Raw genomic sequence first — 17815 nt, forward strand, 5'->3', positions numbered from 1 at the left:
ACCTTCCCTCCATGCCTCACATGTGGCACCAAGAATTAGGGAGGAAATGTGTGTGGGTGTGAGGAAGAGACTGCATCTCAAAAAACTACACATTCCCCCCGTTTTCATTCCCTAAGTCCCCTTCCCCCCAGCCCATTCGCACTCAGTGGCAGAACTACGGACACTGCATTTCGATGTTGTTTTGACACTGTTATTAGTGTCATTACTATTCACTAAGGTAGGTGACATCAAAAACTCTCTACAGAGATACATTAACTCTACAAAACAATTGCCTTCCTAGAATGTTTATTTGGAGGTAAAATCAGGGAAATGACTAAAATAGAAAAAAATCGTAAGATTCTCACCTATGTCCACTGTCTTTTCAGAGAAATCAAAGCACCCAGGCTTCTTAAAAGCCTTGAATCCTCTCCTCTCCTCATGAGGACTGCAGTGTAACGAGCTGTGTCCTGGGCGGGGGGCGGGGGGAGTAAAGGACCCAGCCTCCCAGCTCGGGAATCACAGTATAGTCTCAAGGTGTTTGACTCAGACCTTGTGATGTTAAAACAAAAGCCTCCCCTATTTGTCTGCTTCGTGAAATCCAAGGGGGAAGCATGTGTGTTATTCTGTCAAAGACTGAGCAGAACAGCAACCTGGAAATAAAGCTGAGAAATCTAAAAGGAAATACAGTAAAACCTTGATGTAACGGACTAATTTGGGTGAGAGGATGTGCGTTAAAGAAAAAAATACGTCATATAATAAAATAGGTTTTCTGAATGTGTATGTTTAAAAATGATAAATTAGCCCAGCCAGTGTGACTTAATGGTTGAGTGTCTATGAACTAAGAGGTCACAGTTCAATTTCTGGGGGTCAGGGCACATGTCCAGGTTGTGGGCTCGATCCCCAGTAGGGGGCGTGCAAGAGGCAGCCAATCAATGATTCTCTGTCATCATTGATGTTTCTATCTCTCTCTCCCTCTCCCTTCCTCTCTGAAATCAATAAAAATATATATATTTTAAAAGTTGACAAATTAGTTTACCTGTTTTTACTTACGTAGACACATTTGTAATTAAAATTAGGTATGTATGAAAAGTTTAACTTCACAGAAAGTTTTCTATATGTATTATAGGAAATGCATGCATTCACCAGTCACTGAGAGTAAACAAATGCTTAGCACACATGAGCACATGGGCCCACACACTTTAAAACTGCTGCACAGTGACACTGGGTGACAACAGAACCGATTACCGTGTGCTATGGTGCGATTACGTGGTAATCATTAACCAAACACTTTACCAGCGGTGACTCTGGGATGTAAATATGTCGGCTATGGTTGTAGATTTGCAATATTTATCTATGTTGGTGAGATTATTACAGTGTTTTTTCCAACATATGTCCTATTTGCTGAAATTTGTTTAAAATAACAGTGAATTGATAACAAACAAATAACCTGTTAATTTAATGATAAGCAAATATTGGTTTAAAGCATGTTAAAATTAATAGGGTGTTAATTTTCACATATGAGATATGGACTGGAAATTTTGTCCATTAAATCTAAGTCTGTTAAATCGAGGTCTGCAAAATCGAGGGTTTACTATAAAGTTCAATTAGCCAGCATCCCAAGAAAAAGGTACAAAACTAACCGGGGCTGAGTCAGGGCCGTGGGGCCTGGCCTTCAGGCGAGCATCCGCAAACCCCCCGGCGGGAGGCGTCTTGTTTGGGATGCTGTTGTAGTACGGGTGGTCGGAGCCATCTCCCTCCTCTTCGGTCCAGGGCTCATCCAGACTCTGCATTCTGTTAAAAGAGAATTTTCAAAAGCATTGGCCGAAAGTTGAGCTTTTAGTCAAAACCATCACATCTAATGTTGATAACTGTCACCCCAGAAAAGTGAATTTAGTCACTGCCCCTTCAACCATGTAGGTCTCAGGCATATATGAAAAGCATATTAGTGGCTTAGTCAAATATCTCTGCCTATTCACAGTTCTATCCTTTGGAAAATTCCAATCATATTTGAAACAAGAAAACATCATTGTTTTAAAGTACATTTTAATTAGGAAAGAAAAAGTTTACCAGTTCCTCAAGGCACAGACACACGTTTTAGTAAACTATAAAATTTACCCAAAGCAAAATCAACTAAAAATTAAACATTTAGTGACATCATGGAAAATGGCAGGATAAGACCTCTGAAAATTTTCTCTTCCATGAAAGCAACAACGTAACTGTAAAAAATAAATAAATTAATAAAATAAAATAAAAAATTAACTATTTAAAACCCTAGAAATTAACCAGAGGCTTGCAACAACCCAAGGAGTGTTTATTTTGTTTTTTAAGCAAATAAAAAAAGCTGTAAGAACAGCAGCTTTGGGGCATTTTAACTTGCCTTATTCCCATCTCCACGGTAGTCTTGAAAACAAACAGCTTACAATCACAGAGAAAACCAGTAGCCTGATAACCATAGGAGGGAGCAAAACAGCACCCAGTCTCTTTCAAAGCCCCATTCCCAGCGCACAATCATTATGTAAACCTCTAGTCACTCCTTGGAAGAGGTCACTCTTAAGACTGTGTCTATTTGAGCGGGTTCAGAGCTTGCCCAGGGGGAAAAAAATGCCTCTTACCCTGGGACATTTGTCAAAAACAATTAGAGGCAATTGTTTAACAACATGGCACCCTGAGGCAGTATAACATTTGGGGCAAAAAATAGGCTAATCAAAAGCTTAAAAAGAAAAGGCTAGAAAATAGAATGTCTGTAAGAACTTTGATAAATTTCAACATATTTCCGGGAATCTAGAAGGCCACGTGTATTCTTAGGACTCTGTTCTTATCCAAGGATGTATGCCTGCTCAGGAAAGATTCAAAAAGGCCCTAGTCTCACCTCTGGCTTACCTTGAAGCTATGAGCAAACAGGAAGTGAAAGTTAAGGCAGAATTGCCAACTGCCTAGTTGAGTGTTGAAAGGGTGCCCCCACACTCAAAGAGTTCTAGGAATTTAAGGAAATCTCTAATTATTAGTTTTCTAATAATTGAACTGAACAGAGTTGTCAGTGGCCATATCTGACAAAGAGTACAGAGTTATGGATTTAGTTTAGAAAAGTTTAGAAAAGAAACAACCACTAAAAAAGCAACAACAAATCCGGAGGAGGGGAGAAATCTGATTTGCAGAGTTAGCACATTATATTATTTAAAATCTCTAGCTTCAACAACAAACATTTTATGAGACATGCAAAGAAACACAAGGATTAAAAGCAATCGATAGAAATTGCCCCTGTGAAAACTCAGATTTTGGACAAAAGATCTTCAATAATATTCACAGCTGACTTTATTCTCAGAAACTATGAAGGCCAGAAAGCAGTGGGATGGTATATTCAAGCACTGAAGGAAAAAGACTGTCTACCAACTACTCTATGCCCAGTAAAACTATCCTTCCAGAATGAAACAAGAAATAAGACATTTCCCGATAAATAAAAACTGAAAAAATTCATCACTACTAGATCTGCCCCGCAATTAATATGAAAGGAAGTACTTCAGGCTGAAATGAAAGAACACCAGATGGTAATACATATCCACATGAGGAAACAGAGAATGGTAGCACAAAATTAAATTTCTTTAAACTTTATATTATAGAAACACATATGGGACTTCATGCCTTACGTTTATTCCCAAAGAAGCATGGTAGTTCAATCAACTCCGAGCACCCATTTTTATACACATTGTTTAAATAGTGTTTATTTGACTTTTACATAACATTTCAAAAGTACAGAAAATTATAATTAATGTAAAAGATACTTACACATCCACCACTGAAACTAAACAGCGTGAACATGTTGCTGTATTTGCTTCCTTTTATTTCAGAGGGAAAAAAATTTGTCAAACTTACTTTGGATGAATAGATATGTGAAATTAACAGTAAAATATAAATGAGAAAGCTAGATGATGGGCATAAAGGTGTCCACTGCACATTGTTTTTGTATATTGGTACCCTTTCTTTATGAAATGGTAGGGAGGAAATGCACTGGACCAGGTGAAAGCCCACTCCACGCCCACTCCATCCTTGCATGTCCTAGAGTTGGTGTAATATTTCTGCATGTTTTTATATACATGCATTTATACATAAACTATGTATAGAACTGTTTGTGTCTTTAAATTTTTCATAAATGGTTCATATTTTTTTCACTCCATTAAAAAATTCTGCCATTTTTTTTCTGATAATATACATATACCAATGTATTCTTTGTAATGACTATATCCCATTATATATAGAATCTGCCCTGGGGCACTGTTACTTTCTCACTCTAACTCTCCTTACACATGCAGCTCGCCTGAGCTTGTGAGAGCTTCTGGCAACGGGGAAAGTGGGGCCTTCACAGGCACCTCCAAAAGGAACGTCTTAGAGGAATGTTCCAGTGGATGAGAAAATTAAAAGTCTCTTTTGAGAAAGATGAAAGCTTCATAGAGATGACAAAAATCTTCAAAAGAATGAAGGCAAAGGGACACTGCCTCCATGACTAAGTCCCGAATGTGGCTGCAGGAGTTGGAAAAGGCATGCAAAGTAAACTTTGGAGAAACAAAACAAAGTTTCACTGGCAGTGAACACACCACGGTGATAGATAGGCCTTCGGTATGAAAGGTCGGTAAGGACAGCCCACCGAGTGACCACTGTGCCCGGGGTTACCTTTTTATGCTGCATGGAATATCCTTATGTCCTAAAGGTATTCAATGGTCAATCCTGAACATCCTATATAATAAAAGGCTAATATGCAAATCGACCAAACAGCAGAACGACCAGTTGCTATGATGCGCATTGACCACAAGGGGGTAGACACTCAATGCAGGAGCTGCTCCCCGGTGGTCAGTGTGCTCACACAGGGGGAGTGCCACTCAGCCAGAAGCCAGGCTGATGGCTGGCTAGCGCCGAGGTGGTGGCGGGAGCCTATCCCACCTCTGCAGCAGCACTAAGGATGTCCAACTGATGGCTTAGTCCCGCTTTCTGTGGGGAGCGGGCCTAAGCCATCAGTCGGACATCCCCTGAGGGCTCCTGGACTGTGAAAGGGCACAGGTCGGGCTGAAGGGAACCCCCCCTCCGCCTCCAGTGCACAAATGTCGTGCACCAGGCCTCTAGTTTTTTATAATAAATTAAATCTCTCACAATTCCTGTTCACATTTACTATTATATTTAACACTTAAAATAATAGTACTGCCAAGGCACTATTCTTCTTATTTCACAGAGAAATACATATCCACATGAAGAGACCCAGACTGGGTAAAGAACTTGACCAGGGCCACCTTGAGTTTCCAAGCTGCAAAGGCCAATACAGCCGACTGACACTGGTCATTCCAGGCACCGGGCCTCACAGAGAGCCTCTGGGCAGGAGGCTGCTGGACCACGATGCCACGGACAATGGACATGAGAACCTGAGGGTGCACCCAGAGGAGGTGGCATGTGGAAACATCACATGGCTGCACAAGAAGCAGAGCAAAAACGTGTTACAATGCTTTTTTGTAACCTTGGCTACTATCACTATAGTTTCCAGAAAAAAATGTTTTTCTAAACCTTCAGAGCATCGCCCGTGTGTCCGCTTCCATCTGCCAGCTTCCTCCGCGCCGCACCCCACGCCCCGCCCCGGGCATCTCGGAGCCCAGGAAGCCCTGCCTTTCGGAGAACACACCTCGGGGAGCTGGCGTGGTTTTCTCCTGTTGAGAGTTTTGTTTTTAGGGAGGAAAGGTGCTACATTGCAGCAAGGCCACTGCAAAGAGCAGCACTACTCACCGGTCGTGGAGGGCAGGGACCTTGGAAGGACAGCGCAAATACTGCTTGAACCGGAGCTCAAAGGCTTGTCCGATGGCGCCGATGACGTCCTGGGCCAGCCCGTCGCAGCACTCCAGGATGTGGCAAGCTGTGGGAGCAGCGCGCAGGCCCGTTAGAGGCACACGGAGCGCCAGGCCCGCTCAGCAGCCCTCCTGAGGGAGGAACCGTCAGCCCCAGTGAGGAAAGGGGGTCAGGGGGTGCGTGCGTCCTTCTTAATGGGTCCCGGGGCTCCGCCTGCAGCTGAACCCCAGGGCCACCATCGGATGCATTCCTCAACAGCCTGTTCTCGCTGAAATTAAAAATCAATCCCTTGTGACAGGAGCCCGCCATCCCTCAAGGACACACTGTCCTGTGACCCGGCTGCGGCACATCCACGTGGAACCTTCAGAGAAAGGAGGGTCGCGTGGGGAAAGGCAAGAGAAGGCCCCACCTCTGCCCTAAGAGGTAGTGACTGCCCGTGGCATCCCACCGAGAGCCAGCCTCTCCTGCGGTCCGCGGCTGATGGGACAGGGCACTCCCTGGAGGAGACAGACGTGTCCCACTTCACCTTTCTCTGGGCTGCAGCTCGCATGCAAGTGCATTTAGGGAGGCTCGTCCTGGAGCACGGCAGGCGCCCAGCGGGGAGGAGGCATTCCCACGTGTGTTCTCAGGCACAGAGCCCCGCATGTGCTCCGGCCGCAGGAGGAGCCAGCACAGGGAGACGCCTGCGCGTGGGAAACGGGCAGGAGGGGTAGAGACCGCACTGCCTTGAAGTCGGGTGACCTGCAGCGCGGTGCTGCCTTCTCTTCACAGAGCCAGTGGTGCTCCCCTGGGTGGCAGCTGCCAGGCTGCCCCAGGCTGGAGGAGCGCAGCCCTGAGGACATGGGGAGCTCTGCCAGGAGGAAAGGGGCTGCCCCGCACTGTGGCCGCCATGCAGTCCTCAGACAACTAGGCCTGACAAGGGATGGTCCCAGGAGACCACGTCCCAGCTGTATTTTTGTTACTGACCATTGAGACTAGCTTTTAAGTATCAGCCCACGTGGGCACAAGCAGCGCCTGTGACACAGCTGTTAGGGTGCCAGTTACCTCTGGCTGACAGGAACGTCCATGTCTTTCCAGCTGAAGGGAAGGAGGAGCCGAGGCTGTGAGGAAAAGACAGCTGGTCCCCCCAGACCCCAATTTCCAGACCCACACGCCACCCCCAGCATCGGCAGCAGCCACCGGAGTGGCTGGCCGTCCTTTGGAAAACCAGAATACAGACCGGGAGGGAACCATGTGACCCTCTAGTATAAGAAAGTCAAGGTCAAGGGCCCAGCAGGTGCAAAGGCCCTGAGGCAGGTGCTGCCTTGCTGTTCAAGGAAGAGCCAGCAGTCTGAGGAGCTGGAGGCGGGCGGGAGTGGTGGGGAATGAGACAGGTGAGAGCAGGACTGAGCTCGCTAGGGCCCTGTGCACGGTGATGAGACTAGCACCACGTGGAGGGAGGAAAGGCAGACCTGTGGCTTGTCAGTGTGCGGGGCTGTGAGGCTTCTGCGTGCGGAGTGAGCAGGCACCGGCTCTCAGCCAGAGCCCAGCGGGACGGGCATTCAGAGTGTCTGGCACAGGATGCCTGAAGCCCAGGGCCTGGCTTGTTTGTACAGTCACTGTTGACAACAGCCAAGTGTGGAGCAGCCTAAATGTCCACTCACAGGAAACCCACCTCCTCCAGCTTAAAAAACAATAAACACACCATCGCTCCCCCTCTCCCACCCGCCACCCCGTGCAGGTGAGGTTTTGTCTGCGCAGGAGTGGGAGTTAGAGCAGGTGCTGTGTTGTTTGCCCCCAGTGACATCAGAGCATTTAGGCCTTTCCCGGGAAGTCACCTCCTGGGCCCTACAGGGTCCAAGGCCAGAGCAGCCCAAGTTCTGTTGAAACAATCCCCTGCTGTTAGAGAGGCCGGCAGTGGGCAGGCGTGGCCACTGGAGGCAGCATTCCCACGAGGGTTTCCTGCCCAGGCCGTTCCCCAAGGTTCCCATACAACTCGATGGCGTGGGTCAGAGGTCTTTGGCCTTCCACCAGGTTAACTACAGAAGCATGGATTCTTGACACCAGATTCTCACTGTAAATAACTTCTAGCTAAACCCAAAGACATGCAAAATGCATAGGCAGGAATCATCATGGAAAAGACAGCAATAACAGTGAGAAGCTCTGACCCAACTCTGAGGGATTTTGACAGAAGACTTTCTGGGACCCAGATGTGTCTTGACACCTGCCCGCCTTGAGGAGCTGTGCCTGCAGCCACGGGACCACGCCGGCCCATCCACTGGGGCTCTGCGGGGAGTTAGATATTTAAGAGCCCAGACAAGAACATTTACTATTTACTCCCAGAATGTCTTGCTAATCTGACTCCGAAAGGCAAGAGGCCATTCTTGCTGCATTAACCTCGCTGCCTGGCCCGGGGGGTGGGGTGGGGGGTGGGGGGCGGAGAACAGCAGCTCCTCACTAGAAGGGGGTAACTGGGATGGACACATGAGCTGAGGCAAAGCGTGCTCCGAGATCATGTTCATGGTGAAACCATGAGCCCTCCCTGCACCGAGGCTGGGCCTGCTGTGGGGACAGAGCCCTGGTGCAGGGAAGGCTGCAAACTCCTGCGGAGGGTGGGTCTGGCCCCTCCCTGGACCGGAGCTGTGGCTGCTGACCGTACACGTGGCCGGACTGGGGCTGTGCCTGGCCTTTCGGAGGCCTGGAAGCTTCCCCTTTGGTGTCTCAGAGCCGAAAGCTGCCAGGTGAGAAGTCCTGAGCCCTGATAGCCCCTCGGGCTCCCTGGGGAGGAAAGGCTCAGACACGTTGGCCGTCTGGCCATCCCTACCACTGTGTCAGGCGTGGAAGCGAAGTAAACTTGGACCCTCTGGACCAGGCCAGCCACCAGCCCAAGTCCACCCCGTGCCCCCACTGACGCCACATGGAGCAGGAGAGTCGGCCGCCTGAGCCCTGCCGGGATCCTGACACTTAATCACAAGTGACAGGCGACAGGTAATTGGCAGGAAGGAGTGTGTGTCCCCAAAGGGCCCAAACAAGAACATTTACTATTTACTCCCAGAATGTCTTGTTTGGGCTCTTACAGTATCTCCAAGGGCCCCGTGCCAGGATGCCCCAGCACTGCCGTGCGCAGGGCCAGTATCTGCCTCACTGGCACCGCACGCTGCCCCTGGGGGAGCTGGGCACAGCACCCACGGGGTGTGGAGTGGAATCTGATTTCCATGACTGTGAAAAGGCCCTGTGGGCGAAGGCACTCCTGGGCATGGCTCTGAAACGAGACAGCAGCCTGCACACTTCCACGGCCCCAAGTCCGACTGCACTGGGCCCAGCCCCTCCCTCCCCCTCTGGAGCCTCATTCCTGCCGAGCTGCGTGGGGCCACCTGGAGGGCTGTGAAAAGGCTTGCTGGCGGGCCGGCTCTCAGAGGCTTGAGCCCTGACTTGCCTAAGCTCCCCTACGTGACTCTAAAGTGTAGTTCACTAAGAGCCACTGACCGAGGAGTCCCTGAGGACGTCAGAAGCGCATAGGACTGCTCCAAGTTGACTTTAACAACCGTTAACCCCGGGCGGAAACGGAATTCTGTGATGGGGAGGTATAGTCTGCCCTCCCCCCCCCCCCCCGTCCCGACCTCGTGGGACTTCGGGGTGGTTGAAGGGTTGGCCTCTGTCATGGGTTAGTGTCCTCAGTGAGAGATGTACCCTTCGTCAGAAAGAGGGCTGCTGCAGGCTGACCAGCTAGGGCGAGGTCAGCTGGACGGTGGGTCTGACCCAGCACATCTGGTCCCTGTAAGGTGGCCCCGGGAAGCCAGAGGCACATTCAGGCTCCGGCCACGCGAGGGCTGAGGGTGTGGGAGGCACCCACGTGCCCAGGAGGCAGGCACCCGCCTGGAAGCTGGAAGAGGCAGGAAGGACTCTGCCCTGCAGCCTCCAGGTCGGCAGCTGACCTCAGAGTTCCGCCTCCAGAGCTGGGAGACAGGGGTCCTGTTGCTGTGAGGCTCCTGGCTTGTGGTGTTTGTACAGCAGCCCCAGCAAACCGAGAGCACGGCCTCCACCTGGGAGGAGGAGCTGGCGCTGAGCTGCCCTAGTCTGCCCTCTCAGACAGTCACGTGCATGTTATGTAAGGCCCTTGGCATCTCTCCTCAAACCCGTTATGTAAGGGCTGCTTCAGTTCAGACGTGGTCAGCCACAGCATGTTAGCAAGGGGTGCTGGGGACAGTCCTCAACTCACCCACACCCTCCTGTCCCTGTTCCATCCACCCTGAAATCTTTGTCCTTCTCCTGGCTCTGGGTTAGGAGTGACAATGTGGCGATTAGAGCACGTTATCTGCATTAGAACACCTCATCTATGAACCCCCAGACACCCCAATGCCAGCTTCTAGGGGAGCCCCAACATACCTGGAGAAGAATGACAGCCAACACTCTTTTTAAGATCTCACCTTCATTCCCAAGACAGAGAAGGCCGCCCCACCGACCACTGCTTTCCAGCCAGGGCTGGGGAAGTCTCCGATGGAAAGCGCCCTCACTCACTTACAAGGCACCGCAGACGTCCCGCCAGTCTGCGTGCTCATTTGCAAGGTGCACGGATGCGTCAATCACCCGGCCTTTCCCCTGCACCCGCCTCATCGGGGGCCACAGAACATGCGGGAAGGAAACGCAGCCCTGGGGCTCCATAGACCTGAGGGCAGATGGCGGGGAAGCCGCATCCTGGACAGGTAGCCTGGTTTCTCTGGGCTGGCTTGAAAATGAAATGCTAAGATCTCATTTGTATTGAAATGTAAAAAGAAGGAAGTATGTGTGCAAGTACCTGAATAAACTGCTGCCCACTAGAAAAACGTCGGTACCGGGTGCTGGGTGGGAAGAGAGGCAGCCAGTGGGTGGGGGAGGGAAGCATCGCTTTGTGCTGTGTCGACGCCTCTGGTGATGGTCAGGGGAGGTCTGAATTGGAGTTGCTGGCGAACCAGTGGCCGCCTGGTACTTCAGGGCAGCACCCTTCGTCTCCCCACTCCCAGGCTTGTGAGCCTCGGTGAGTGGGGCTTGGTTTTAAGTGGTTAATCGGGGTGATGGTGTGCAAGGAGAGTCTAGGAGTAAGGGCCCGTGAGGAGAGAAAGCACTGGAATGCCTCGGGCCCCACACCCCACCTGGGTAGCTCCGAGGGGCAGGGGGTGACAGCACCTAAGCCTGGACACCAGCCCTGTGCGGGGCAGCACCAGGCTCCTGGGAGACTCGGCAGAGGACACCGGAGCTCAGCGCATCTGAGCGGCTGATCTGTAGTCTTCTGTGTGCAACGGGGCCACTTTCAAGGTCTGAGGGCAGCGGCCCGGAGGGGGCAGGTGCCGCGAGCATGCTGGCCAATACAGGTGTGCGTTTGGAGCTCACAGGCCCAGCCAGGTGTGCCGCGCGCATCACCGCCTGCGACCCTCAATGACCATGAGCGGTGTGAGGTGCGCTGGCTCACGGCGAAAGGGCTGAGCTGAGGGGCACGTCTGTATGAACCTCCAGGGTCGAGCCTGTGTGTTGAGGAGAGATGCCACGGGTCAAGCATTGCTTACCTCTGCGGTTAACAGGGTCCTTCGCTACGTACGCAACGTAGTCCGTTGTGTCCTGTCAAAAAAAATCAGGCATCCACGTCACTACAGTGCACAGACCAGCTCCGGGCGACATGGCGGGGATCCCGGGAACCTTGTGCATTGCAGATTCGGGTGGGGGAGGGCGCGGATCACTGAGGAGCTTTAAGAACAGTCTCAGCTCCCAGGAAACCGGTTTTATGAATTGGGCGTGAGGCCTGGGGATGGGGATGTTTGAAAGCTGTCCGGATGATCCCAGTGTGAACCGAGGCTGAGAGCACTCCGGCAGCTCTGTCTGCTCAGCGGGCCTCTACCTCCAGTCTGACCGTGCCCGCAGCTCTGTTACCATGACCACCCCGTGCCAAGTGCCCCTCCACCTGTGTAAGCACCAGCTGTCCCTGGACTCCTCCCCAACAGGAAACTGAGTGCTCAGGGCCCTGCACTCTCCTACCTGCTCTCCACTGTGGGATGTAACACCCCCTGGTGACAGTGTTGTTCAACTCCCAAACTGTCCTATTTCTCAATGGCATCAGCATCTGACAGTTTAAGGTTCAGATAGGCCACTTACTGATTTTGTGATCAAGGGCCTTATGCAAATCTTACATACTCGTGGGTACTCAGCAAATGTTTATTTCCCCCTTTAACTGGAGCTGGTGTCAGACCCCTTGCACGGCTCGAACACGGACTGCACAGTCCCGCCCAGGGCTTCCATGCGCTGGGCCCGAGGGGAGGCCACAAACGTGTGCTTTTGGCAAGTCCGCAGGTGCTGCTGCGGCCGCTGGCCTGGGCCTCCCTGAGAGCTGCTGGTAGGGGACACTCCGCAGGGGGTGCTCCATGGTTCTTTTTTTTTTTTTTTGGACATAAGTAGTGATTTTATTTATTTATTTTAAATCTTTATTGTTCAGATTATTACAGATGTTCCTCTTTTATCCCCCCCTAGCTCCCCTCCACCCGGTTCCCACCCACTCCAGGCCTTCCCCCCCCCCCACCCCCCCACCCCCGCTGACCTCGTTCATAGGTAAGCTCTTTGTCCAGTCTCTTCCCGCACCCCCCACTTCCCCTTTCCCCTGAGAATGTCAGTCTGCTCCCTTTCCATGCCCCTGATTCTATCACATTCACCAGTCTGTTCTGTTCATCAGGTTTTTTATTCATTTGATTTTTAGGTTCACTTGTGGATAGATATGTATTTGTTGTCACTTTGTTGTTCATAATTTTTTCTCTTTCCCTTTTTCTTCTTCGAGAATACCCTTCAGCATTTCATATAATACTGGTTTGGTGCTGATGAACTCCTTTAGCTTTTTCTTGTCTGTGAAGCTCTTTATCTCACCTTCAATTCTAAATGATAGCTTTGCTGGGTAGAGTAATCTTGGTTGTAGGTTCTTGCTATTCATCACTTTGTATATTTCTTGCCACTCCCTTCTGGCCTGCATAGTTTCTGTTGAGAAATCAGCTGATGGTCGTATGGGTATTCCCTTGTAGGTAACTAACTGTTTTGCTCTTGCTGCTTTTAAGATTCTCTTTGTCTTTTGCCCTTGGCATTTTAATTACGATGTGTTTTGGTGTGGTCCTCTTTGGATTCCTCTTGTTTGGGGTTCTCTGTGCTTCCTGGACTTGTAGGTCAATTTCTTTCACCAGGTAGGGCAAGTTTTCTGTCATTATTTCTTCTAATAGGTTTTCAATACCTTGCTCTCTCTCTTCTTCTGGCACCCCCATAACTTGGATGTTGATACACTTGAAGTTGTCCCAGAGGCTCCTTACACTATCTTCGTACTTTTGGATTCTTTTTTCTTTTTGCTTTTCCAGTTGGGTGTTTTTTGCTCCTTCATATTTCAAATCTTTTACTTGATTCTGGGATCCTCAAGTCTGCTGTTGAATCTCTGTATATTATTTTTTATTTCAGTCAGTGTATGCTTAATTTCTAATTGGTCCTTTTTCATATCCTTGAGGGTCTCACTAAATTTCTTGGAGATTTCTAGAAGATTTTTGAGTAACCTTATAACCGTGGTTTTTTAACTCTATATCCAGTATTTTGCTTCCATCCATTTCTTTCATTTGTGACTTGTTTCTTTGTCTCCACATTTTGGCTGCTCCCCTGTGTTTGTTTCTATGTACTGGGTAGCTGCTGAGCCTCCTTGAGTTGATAGAGTGGCCTTGTGTGGTAGGTGTCCTATAGGGCCCAGTGGCTCAGCCTCCCCAGTCACCTGAGGTGGATGCGCATGGTGCACCCCTTTGTGGGCTGTTTGCACAGTCTTGTTGTAGTTAACCCTTGATTGCTGTTGGTATCACTGGGAGGAAATGACCTCCAGATCAATTGGCTGTGATGACCAACTGTGTCTATAATGGAAGATCTGTTGAACAGGAGACACCCTTATGGAGCAGGACTTGCTTCAGTGGGGCTTTGGTGCTCACTGAGTCTGCCCCTTGAGTGTGTCTCTTATGGATGTGAAGATTTGTAATCCAGTATTGTCTCACTCTGACCACTGGGTACACTGGCTCTTGGATCTCCAAGGAGGTGCAATGTCAGCCACTGTCTGGGGCCACCCAGCAGGAGCTACAGAGACATCTGCAGATTCCTCCTCTTTGTATGGGGTTTGGAAGTACCCAGCTGGGAAGCAAGGCAGGCCATTGCTGCCAGGCCTTGGGCCTTCTTTTGGAAGCTCTGGGGCTCTCTGACCCAGCTGCAGTTTGACAGGTTTTAGGCAGAGTAAGGACAGGCCATTCATATGCAAAAGCTGATGCGCACAGCTTGGGTGGGGTTGTAAATTGGGTGGGCAGGGTCTCTGGGAATTACCAGGGCAGAACAAACAGCAATGGCTGCCAGTCAGCCCTGCACTGGAGAGGTCCCGGGTCTCTGCGTTCTGCTCTTCTGTGCAGGAACAACGATCGCTTTGAGCACCTCTGAGAGAAAGCCGCCCTCACGTTCCTGTCCTGATGCCAGACAGTCCAGTTTCTCCCTGTCTGAGTCCCCCAGAGTCTCGCCCAGAACTGGAGTTCAGAGCAAGTGGGAGCTTGCATCGCCCTCCCGATTAAAAAAGCAGCACATCCAGGTGCCAGCACTTTCCGCGCCTCCACACCTCTTACCAGTCTCAATGCGCTTTCTTCACCTCTCTAGTTGTGGAACTTCCACTCAGCCAGCCTTCCTGTGGTTCTGGGTGGTAGTTGTTCTGCCTTTTAGTTGTTATTTTGATGTGGTTGTGAGAGGCAGCAAGTATAGGTGCTTACCTGTGCCGCCATCTTGGTTCTCTCCATAAGTGGTCATTTTAATTGTTTCGAATATATGAGCTGGATCCCTACGCAGGAAACCTGTGTCTCCTTGCCTACCTCCCATCTTAGCAGGGCACAGACTCTACAGCCTCAGCAGTGGGCCCAGGTGGCCACGTGGATTTCAGTTTCTAAACAGTCACAGGGACCAATAATCCTCTCATTTCATGCAAGCAGAGGAGACTTCTCTGCAGGGGTGGGGGGCCTAGAAAGGTCTGTCCCATTAGTACAGACAGCTCCCACCATAGGTGCAGACAGCTTCCACCATCGGTGCAGACAGACAGCTCCCACCATTGGTGCAGACAGACAGCTTCCACCATTGGTGCAGACAGACAGCTTCCACCATTGGTGCAGACAGACAGCTTCCACCATTGGTGCAGACAGCTCCCACCATTGGTGCAGACAGCTTCCACTATCGGTGCAGACAGACAGCTCCCACCATCAGTGCAGACAGGCAGCTCCCACCATCAGTGCAGACAGCTCCCACCATCGGTGCAGACAGGCAGCTCCCACCATCAGTGCAGACAGCTCCCACAATTGGTGCAGACAGACAGCTTCCACCATTGGTGCAGACAGACAGCTCCCACCATTGGTGCAGACAGACAGCTCCCACCATTGATACAGACAGACAGCTCCCACCATTGGTGCAGACAGCTCCCACCATCAGTGCAGACACACAGCTCCCACCATCAGTGCAGACAGCTCCCACCATTGGTGCAGACAGACAGCTTACACCATTGGTGCAGACAGACAGCTCCCACCATCAGTGCAGACAGCTCCCACCATCAGTGCAGACAGCTCCCACCATTGGTGCAGACAGACAGCTTCCACCATTGGTGCAGACAGACAGCTTCCACCATTGATACAGACAGACAGCTCCCACCATTGGTGCAGACAGACAGCTTCCACCATTGGTGCAGACAGACAGCTCCCACCATTGATACAGACAGACAGCTCCCACCATTGGTGCAGACAGCTCCCACCATCGGTGCAGACAGACAGCTCCCACCATCAGTGCAGACAGCTCCCACCATTGGTGCAGACAGACAGCTCCCACCATTGGTGCAGACAGCTCCCACCATCGGTGCAGACAGACAGCTCCCACCATCAGTGCAGACAGCTCCCACAATTGGTGCAGACAGACAGCTTCCACCATTGGTGCAGACAGCTCCCCAGGGTTCCTTCTCCGCAGGGCTGCACGGAATGTCTCAGGTCCCTGTTGTTAGCACCTGGGAGAGTCTGTGGTGAGCGCCTTCAATGCTAGGTCCTTCTCTTTCCATGGGGCTCCCGGAAACCCTCAGTGAGGGAGGGGCAGAGGGAGCATGCCTGCGGGTGGGCGTTCAAGGCTATGGAGCACCCCCTGCAGGGTGGTGGGTGGTGAAGACATTGCCACATACCCTTGCCCCAGAGCTCACGATGACACAGTACGACCACGCAAGGGAGGAGAGCTCCCCCAGCAATGGGCTGTGACACCAGGGCCCTTCTCCGGTGTGCAGCCCAGCTAAGCCGTTTGCTCTTCCCACTCAGAGCACTGGCCATTGGGTATATTCACAGACTGACCTGGGGAAGGGAGTAAGAGACAGTCAAACCAGTTCACCTGCTTCCAGTCATTTCCATTAGGAAGACCTCGTAAGACTCTGAAGCCATTGGCAAAAATAAGGCTTGTCGCTTGCAATCAGAGACCCTGTTCCTGGATCCAGGAGAGTCACTATCAGGAGGTTCCTCAGGGAACACTCATGTTTCTCAAACTGAGATCCACGAAACCTAGGGCTGGGCAGGTATCTCCCAGCATTTGAGATGTCACCAGAATTTTCTTTTAATTTTGTATTTTCATTCCCATGATAACCGTCAAGATTAATATAAGAATATTCGGGATCATCTGGATGACCACCAGGGCATCATGTGCGGCATGCAGTTTTAGTGCCAAGATTTTTAGTTGGGTTTCCAACATTATGGGTACCACATTCTTAAAAAATTAGGTAGAAAAGGACATCATCTAATCATAAAGACTAGATGCCTTTGCCCCACCTGAAACAAATTACTGTCACATTTATACACAAGGATGTACCAGTAACGGTTTGCTTGAATAGAAGAAATTAGTGGGAGAACTGAGTCTCTGGCACTGAGGAGAAATGTCGACCTCAAGATTCTGAGGGACCACGGTGGCCAGTCTGGCTTCACACTGAGAGCAGAGACTTCGTGTCAGCAAAACATTATCCATCACAGTAAATTAACGCTATTGGCTTTTCCTGTGTTTGTTAGTAATCTTCCCAGTTTGATTGAGGTTTGCAGTTCAATAAGAAGTATAACGTTGCCCTTGCCAGTTTTGCTCAGTGGATAGAGCATCAGCCTGTGGATTGAAGGGACCTGGATTTGATTCCCGGTCAAGGGCATGTACCTCAGTTGCAGGCTAGATCCCAGCCCTGGTTGGTCGTGTGCAGAAGGCAACCAATCGATATGTCTCTCTCACATCGATGTTTCTCTCTTTGTCTGTCCCCCTCCCTTGCTCTCTCTCTCTCTAAAAATCAATGGGAAAATGCCCTCAGGTGAGGATTAACAAGAAAAAAAGTATAGCATGGGAGTCTATATTTTATTTTTGTACATATTTGGATAACAAACTTAATTTGAGTCAACACTAGTGGCATACACAAGAAAATTCTTCTTTTTAAATTCTTATTCCAACCTGAGAAAGTCTGCTCAGATGGGAGATGTCCCTGTCACTCCGATGGCCAGTGGTCAAGCCATGACATAGCTTTCCTGATGCCAGTATTATTTTTGTAGCAGAGTGGTGGGTGTATGGCTATTCAAAACAGTGTTCCTGACATCACACCGTGAGCACATGGAGTCTCCGAGGTGGGCCCAAGCACATGTTCAGTGTTTACCATCTCTGCTCTCACTCACCGAGACTCTCTGAGTCTGGCCGGTATTCATTCTTTCGTGGTCTTTTAACACAGATAATCATGTAGATTATAATTCATGTGTGCCCTTTTTTCTTGGAGGGATTAACAGTGTTTTCCAACATGTCTTATTTGACATTTCAAAATATTATTTTCTAACCTGGTAAACTGAGGCACAGAGCAATTAGTAGATATACACGTGGCAACAGAACAATGACTAGAACCTAGGACTTCTGGTTTTATTTAAAACACCCACCAACTGTAATAACTATCAACCAAGTTGGTATGGAATTCATGGACAATGTGAAGTATACTTGGACTGGT

General features: G+C 50.0%; 1 protein-coding gene across 1 annotated transcript in view; it reads right to left on the reverse strand.

Annotated features, from left to right (window-relative positions):
- Positions 1-17815, reverse strand: part of SHC3 (SHC adaptor protein 3) — a 148555-nt gene that overhangs the window by 39277 nt on the left and 91463 nt on the right. The window contains exons 6-8 of the mRNA XM_070400816.1: positions 11319-11370; positions 5740-5866; positions 1620-1770 (exon numbers count right to left, since the gene is read on the reverse strand). Coding sequence (XP_070256917.1) covers positions 1620-1770; positions 5740-5866; positions 11319-11370 — 330 coding nt within the window. The remainder of the gene's footprint in view (positions 1-1619; positions 1771-5739; positions 5867-11318; positions 11371-17815) is intronic.

The sequence above is a fragment of the Myotis yumanensis genome, unplaced genomic scaffold (assembly GCF_028538775.1).
Source record: "Myotis yumanensis isolate MYYU_CA2020_CCGP unplaced genomic scaffold, mMyoYum1.0.hap1 SCAF_21, whole genome shotgun sequence".
In the NCBI taxonomy this organism is placed as follows: domain Eukaryota; kingdom Metazoa; phylum Chordata; class Mammalia; order Chiroptera; family Vespertilionidae; genus Myotis; species Myotis yumanensis.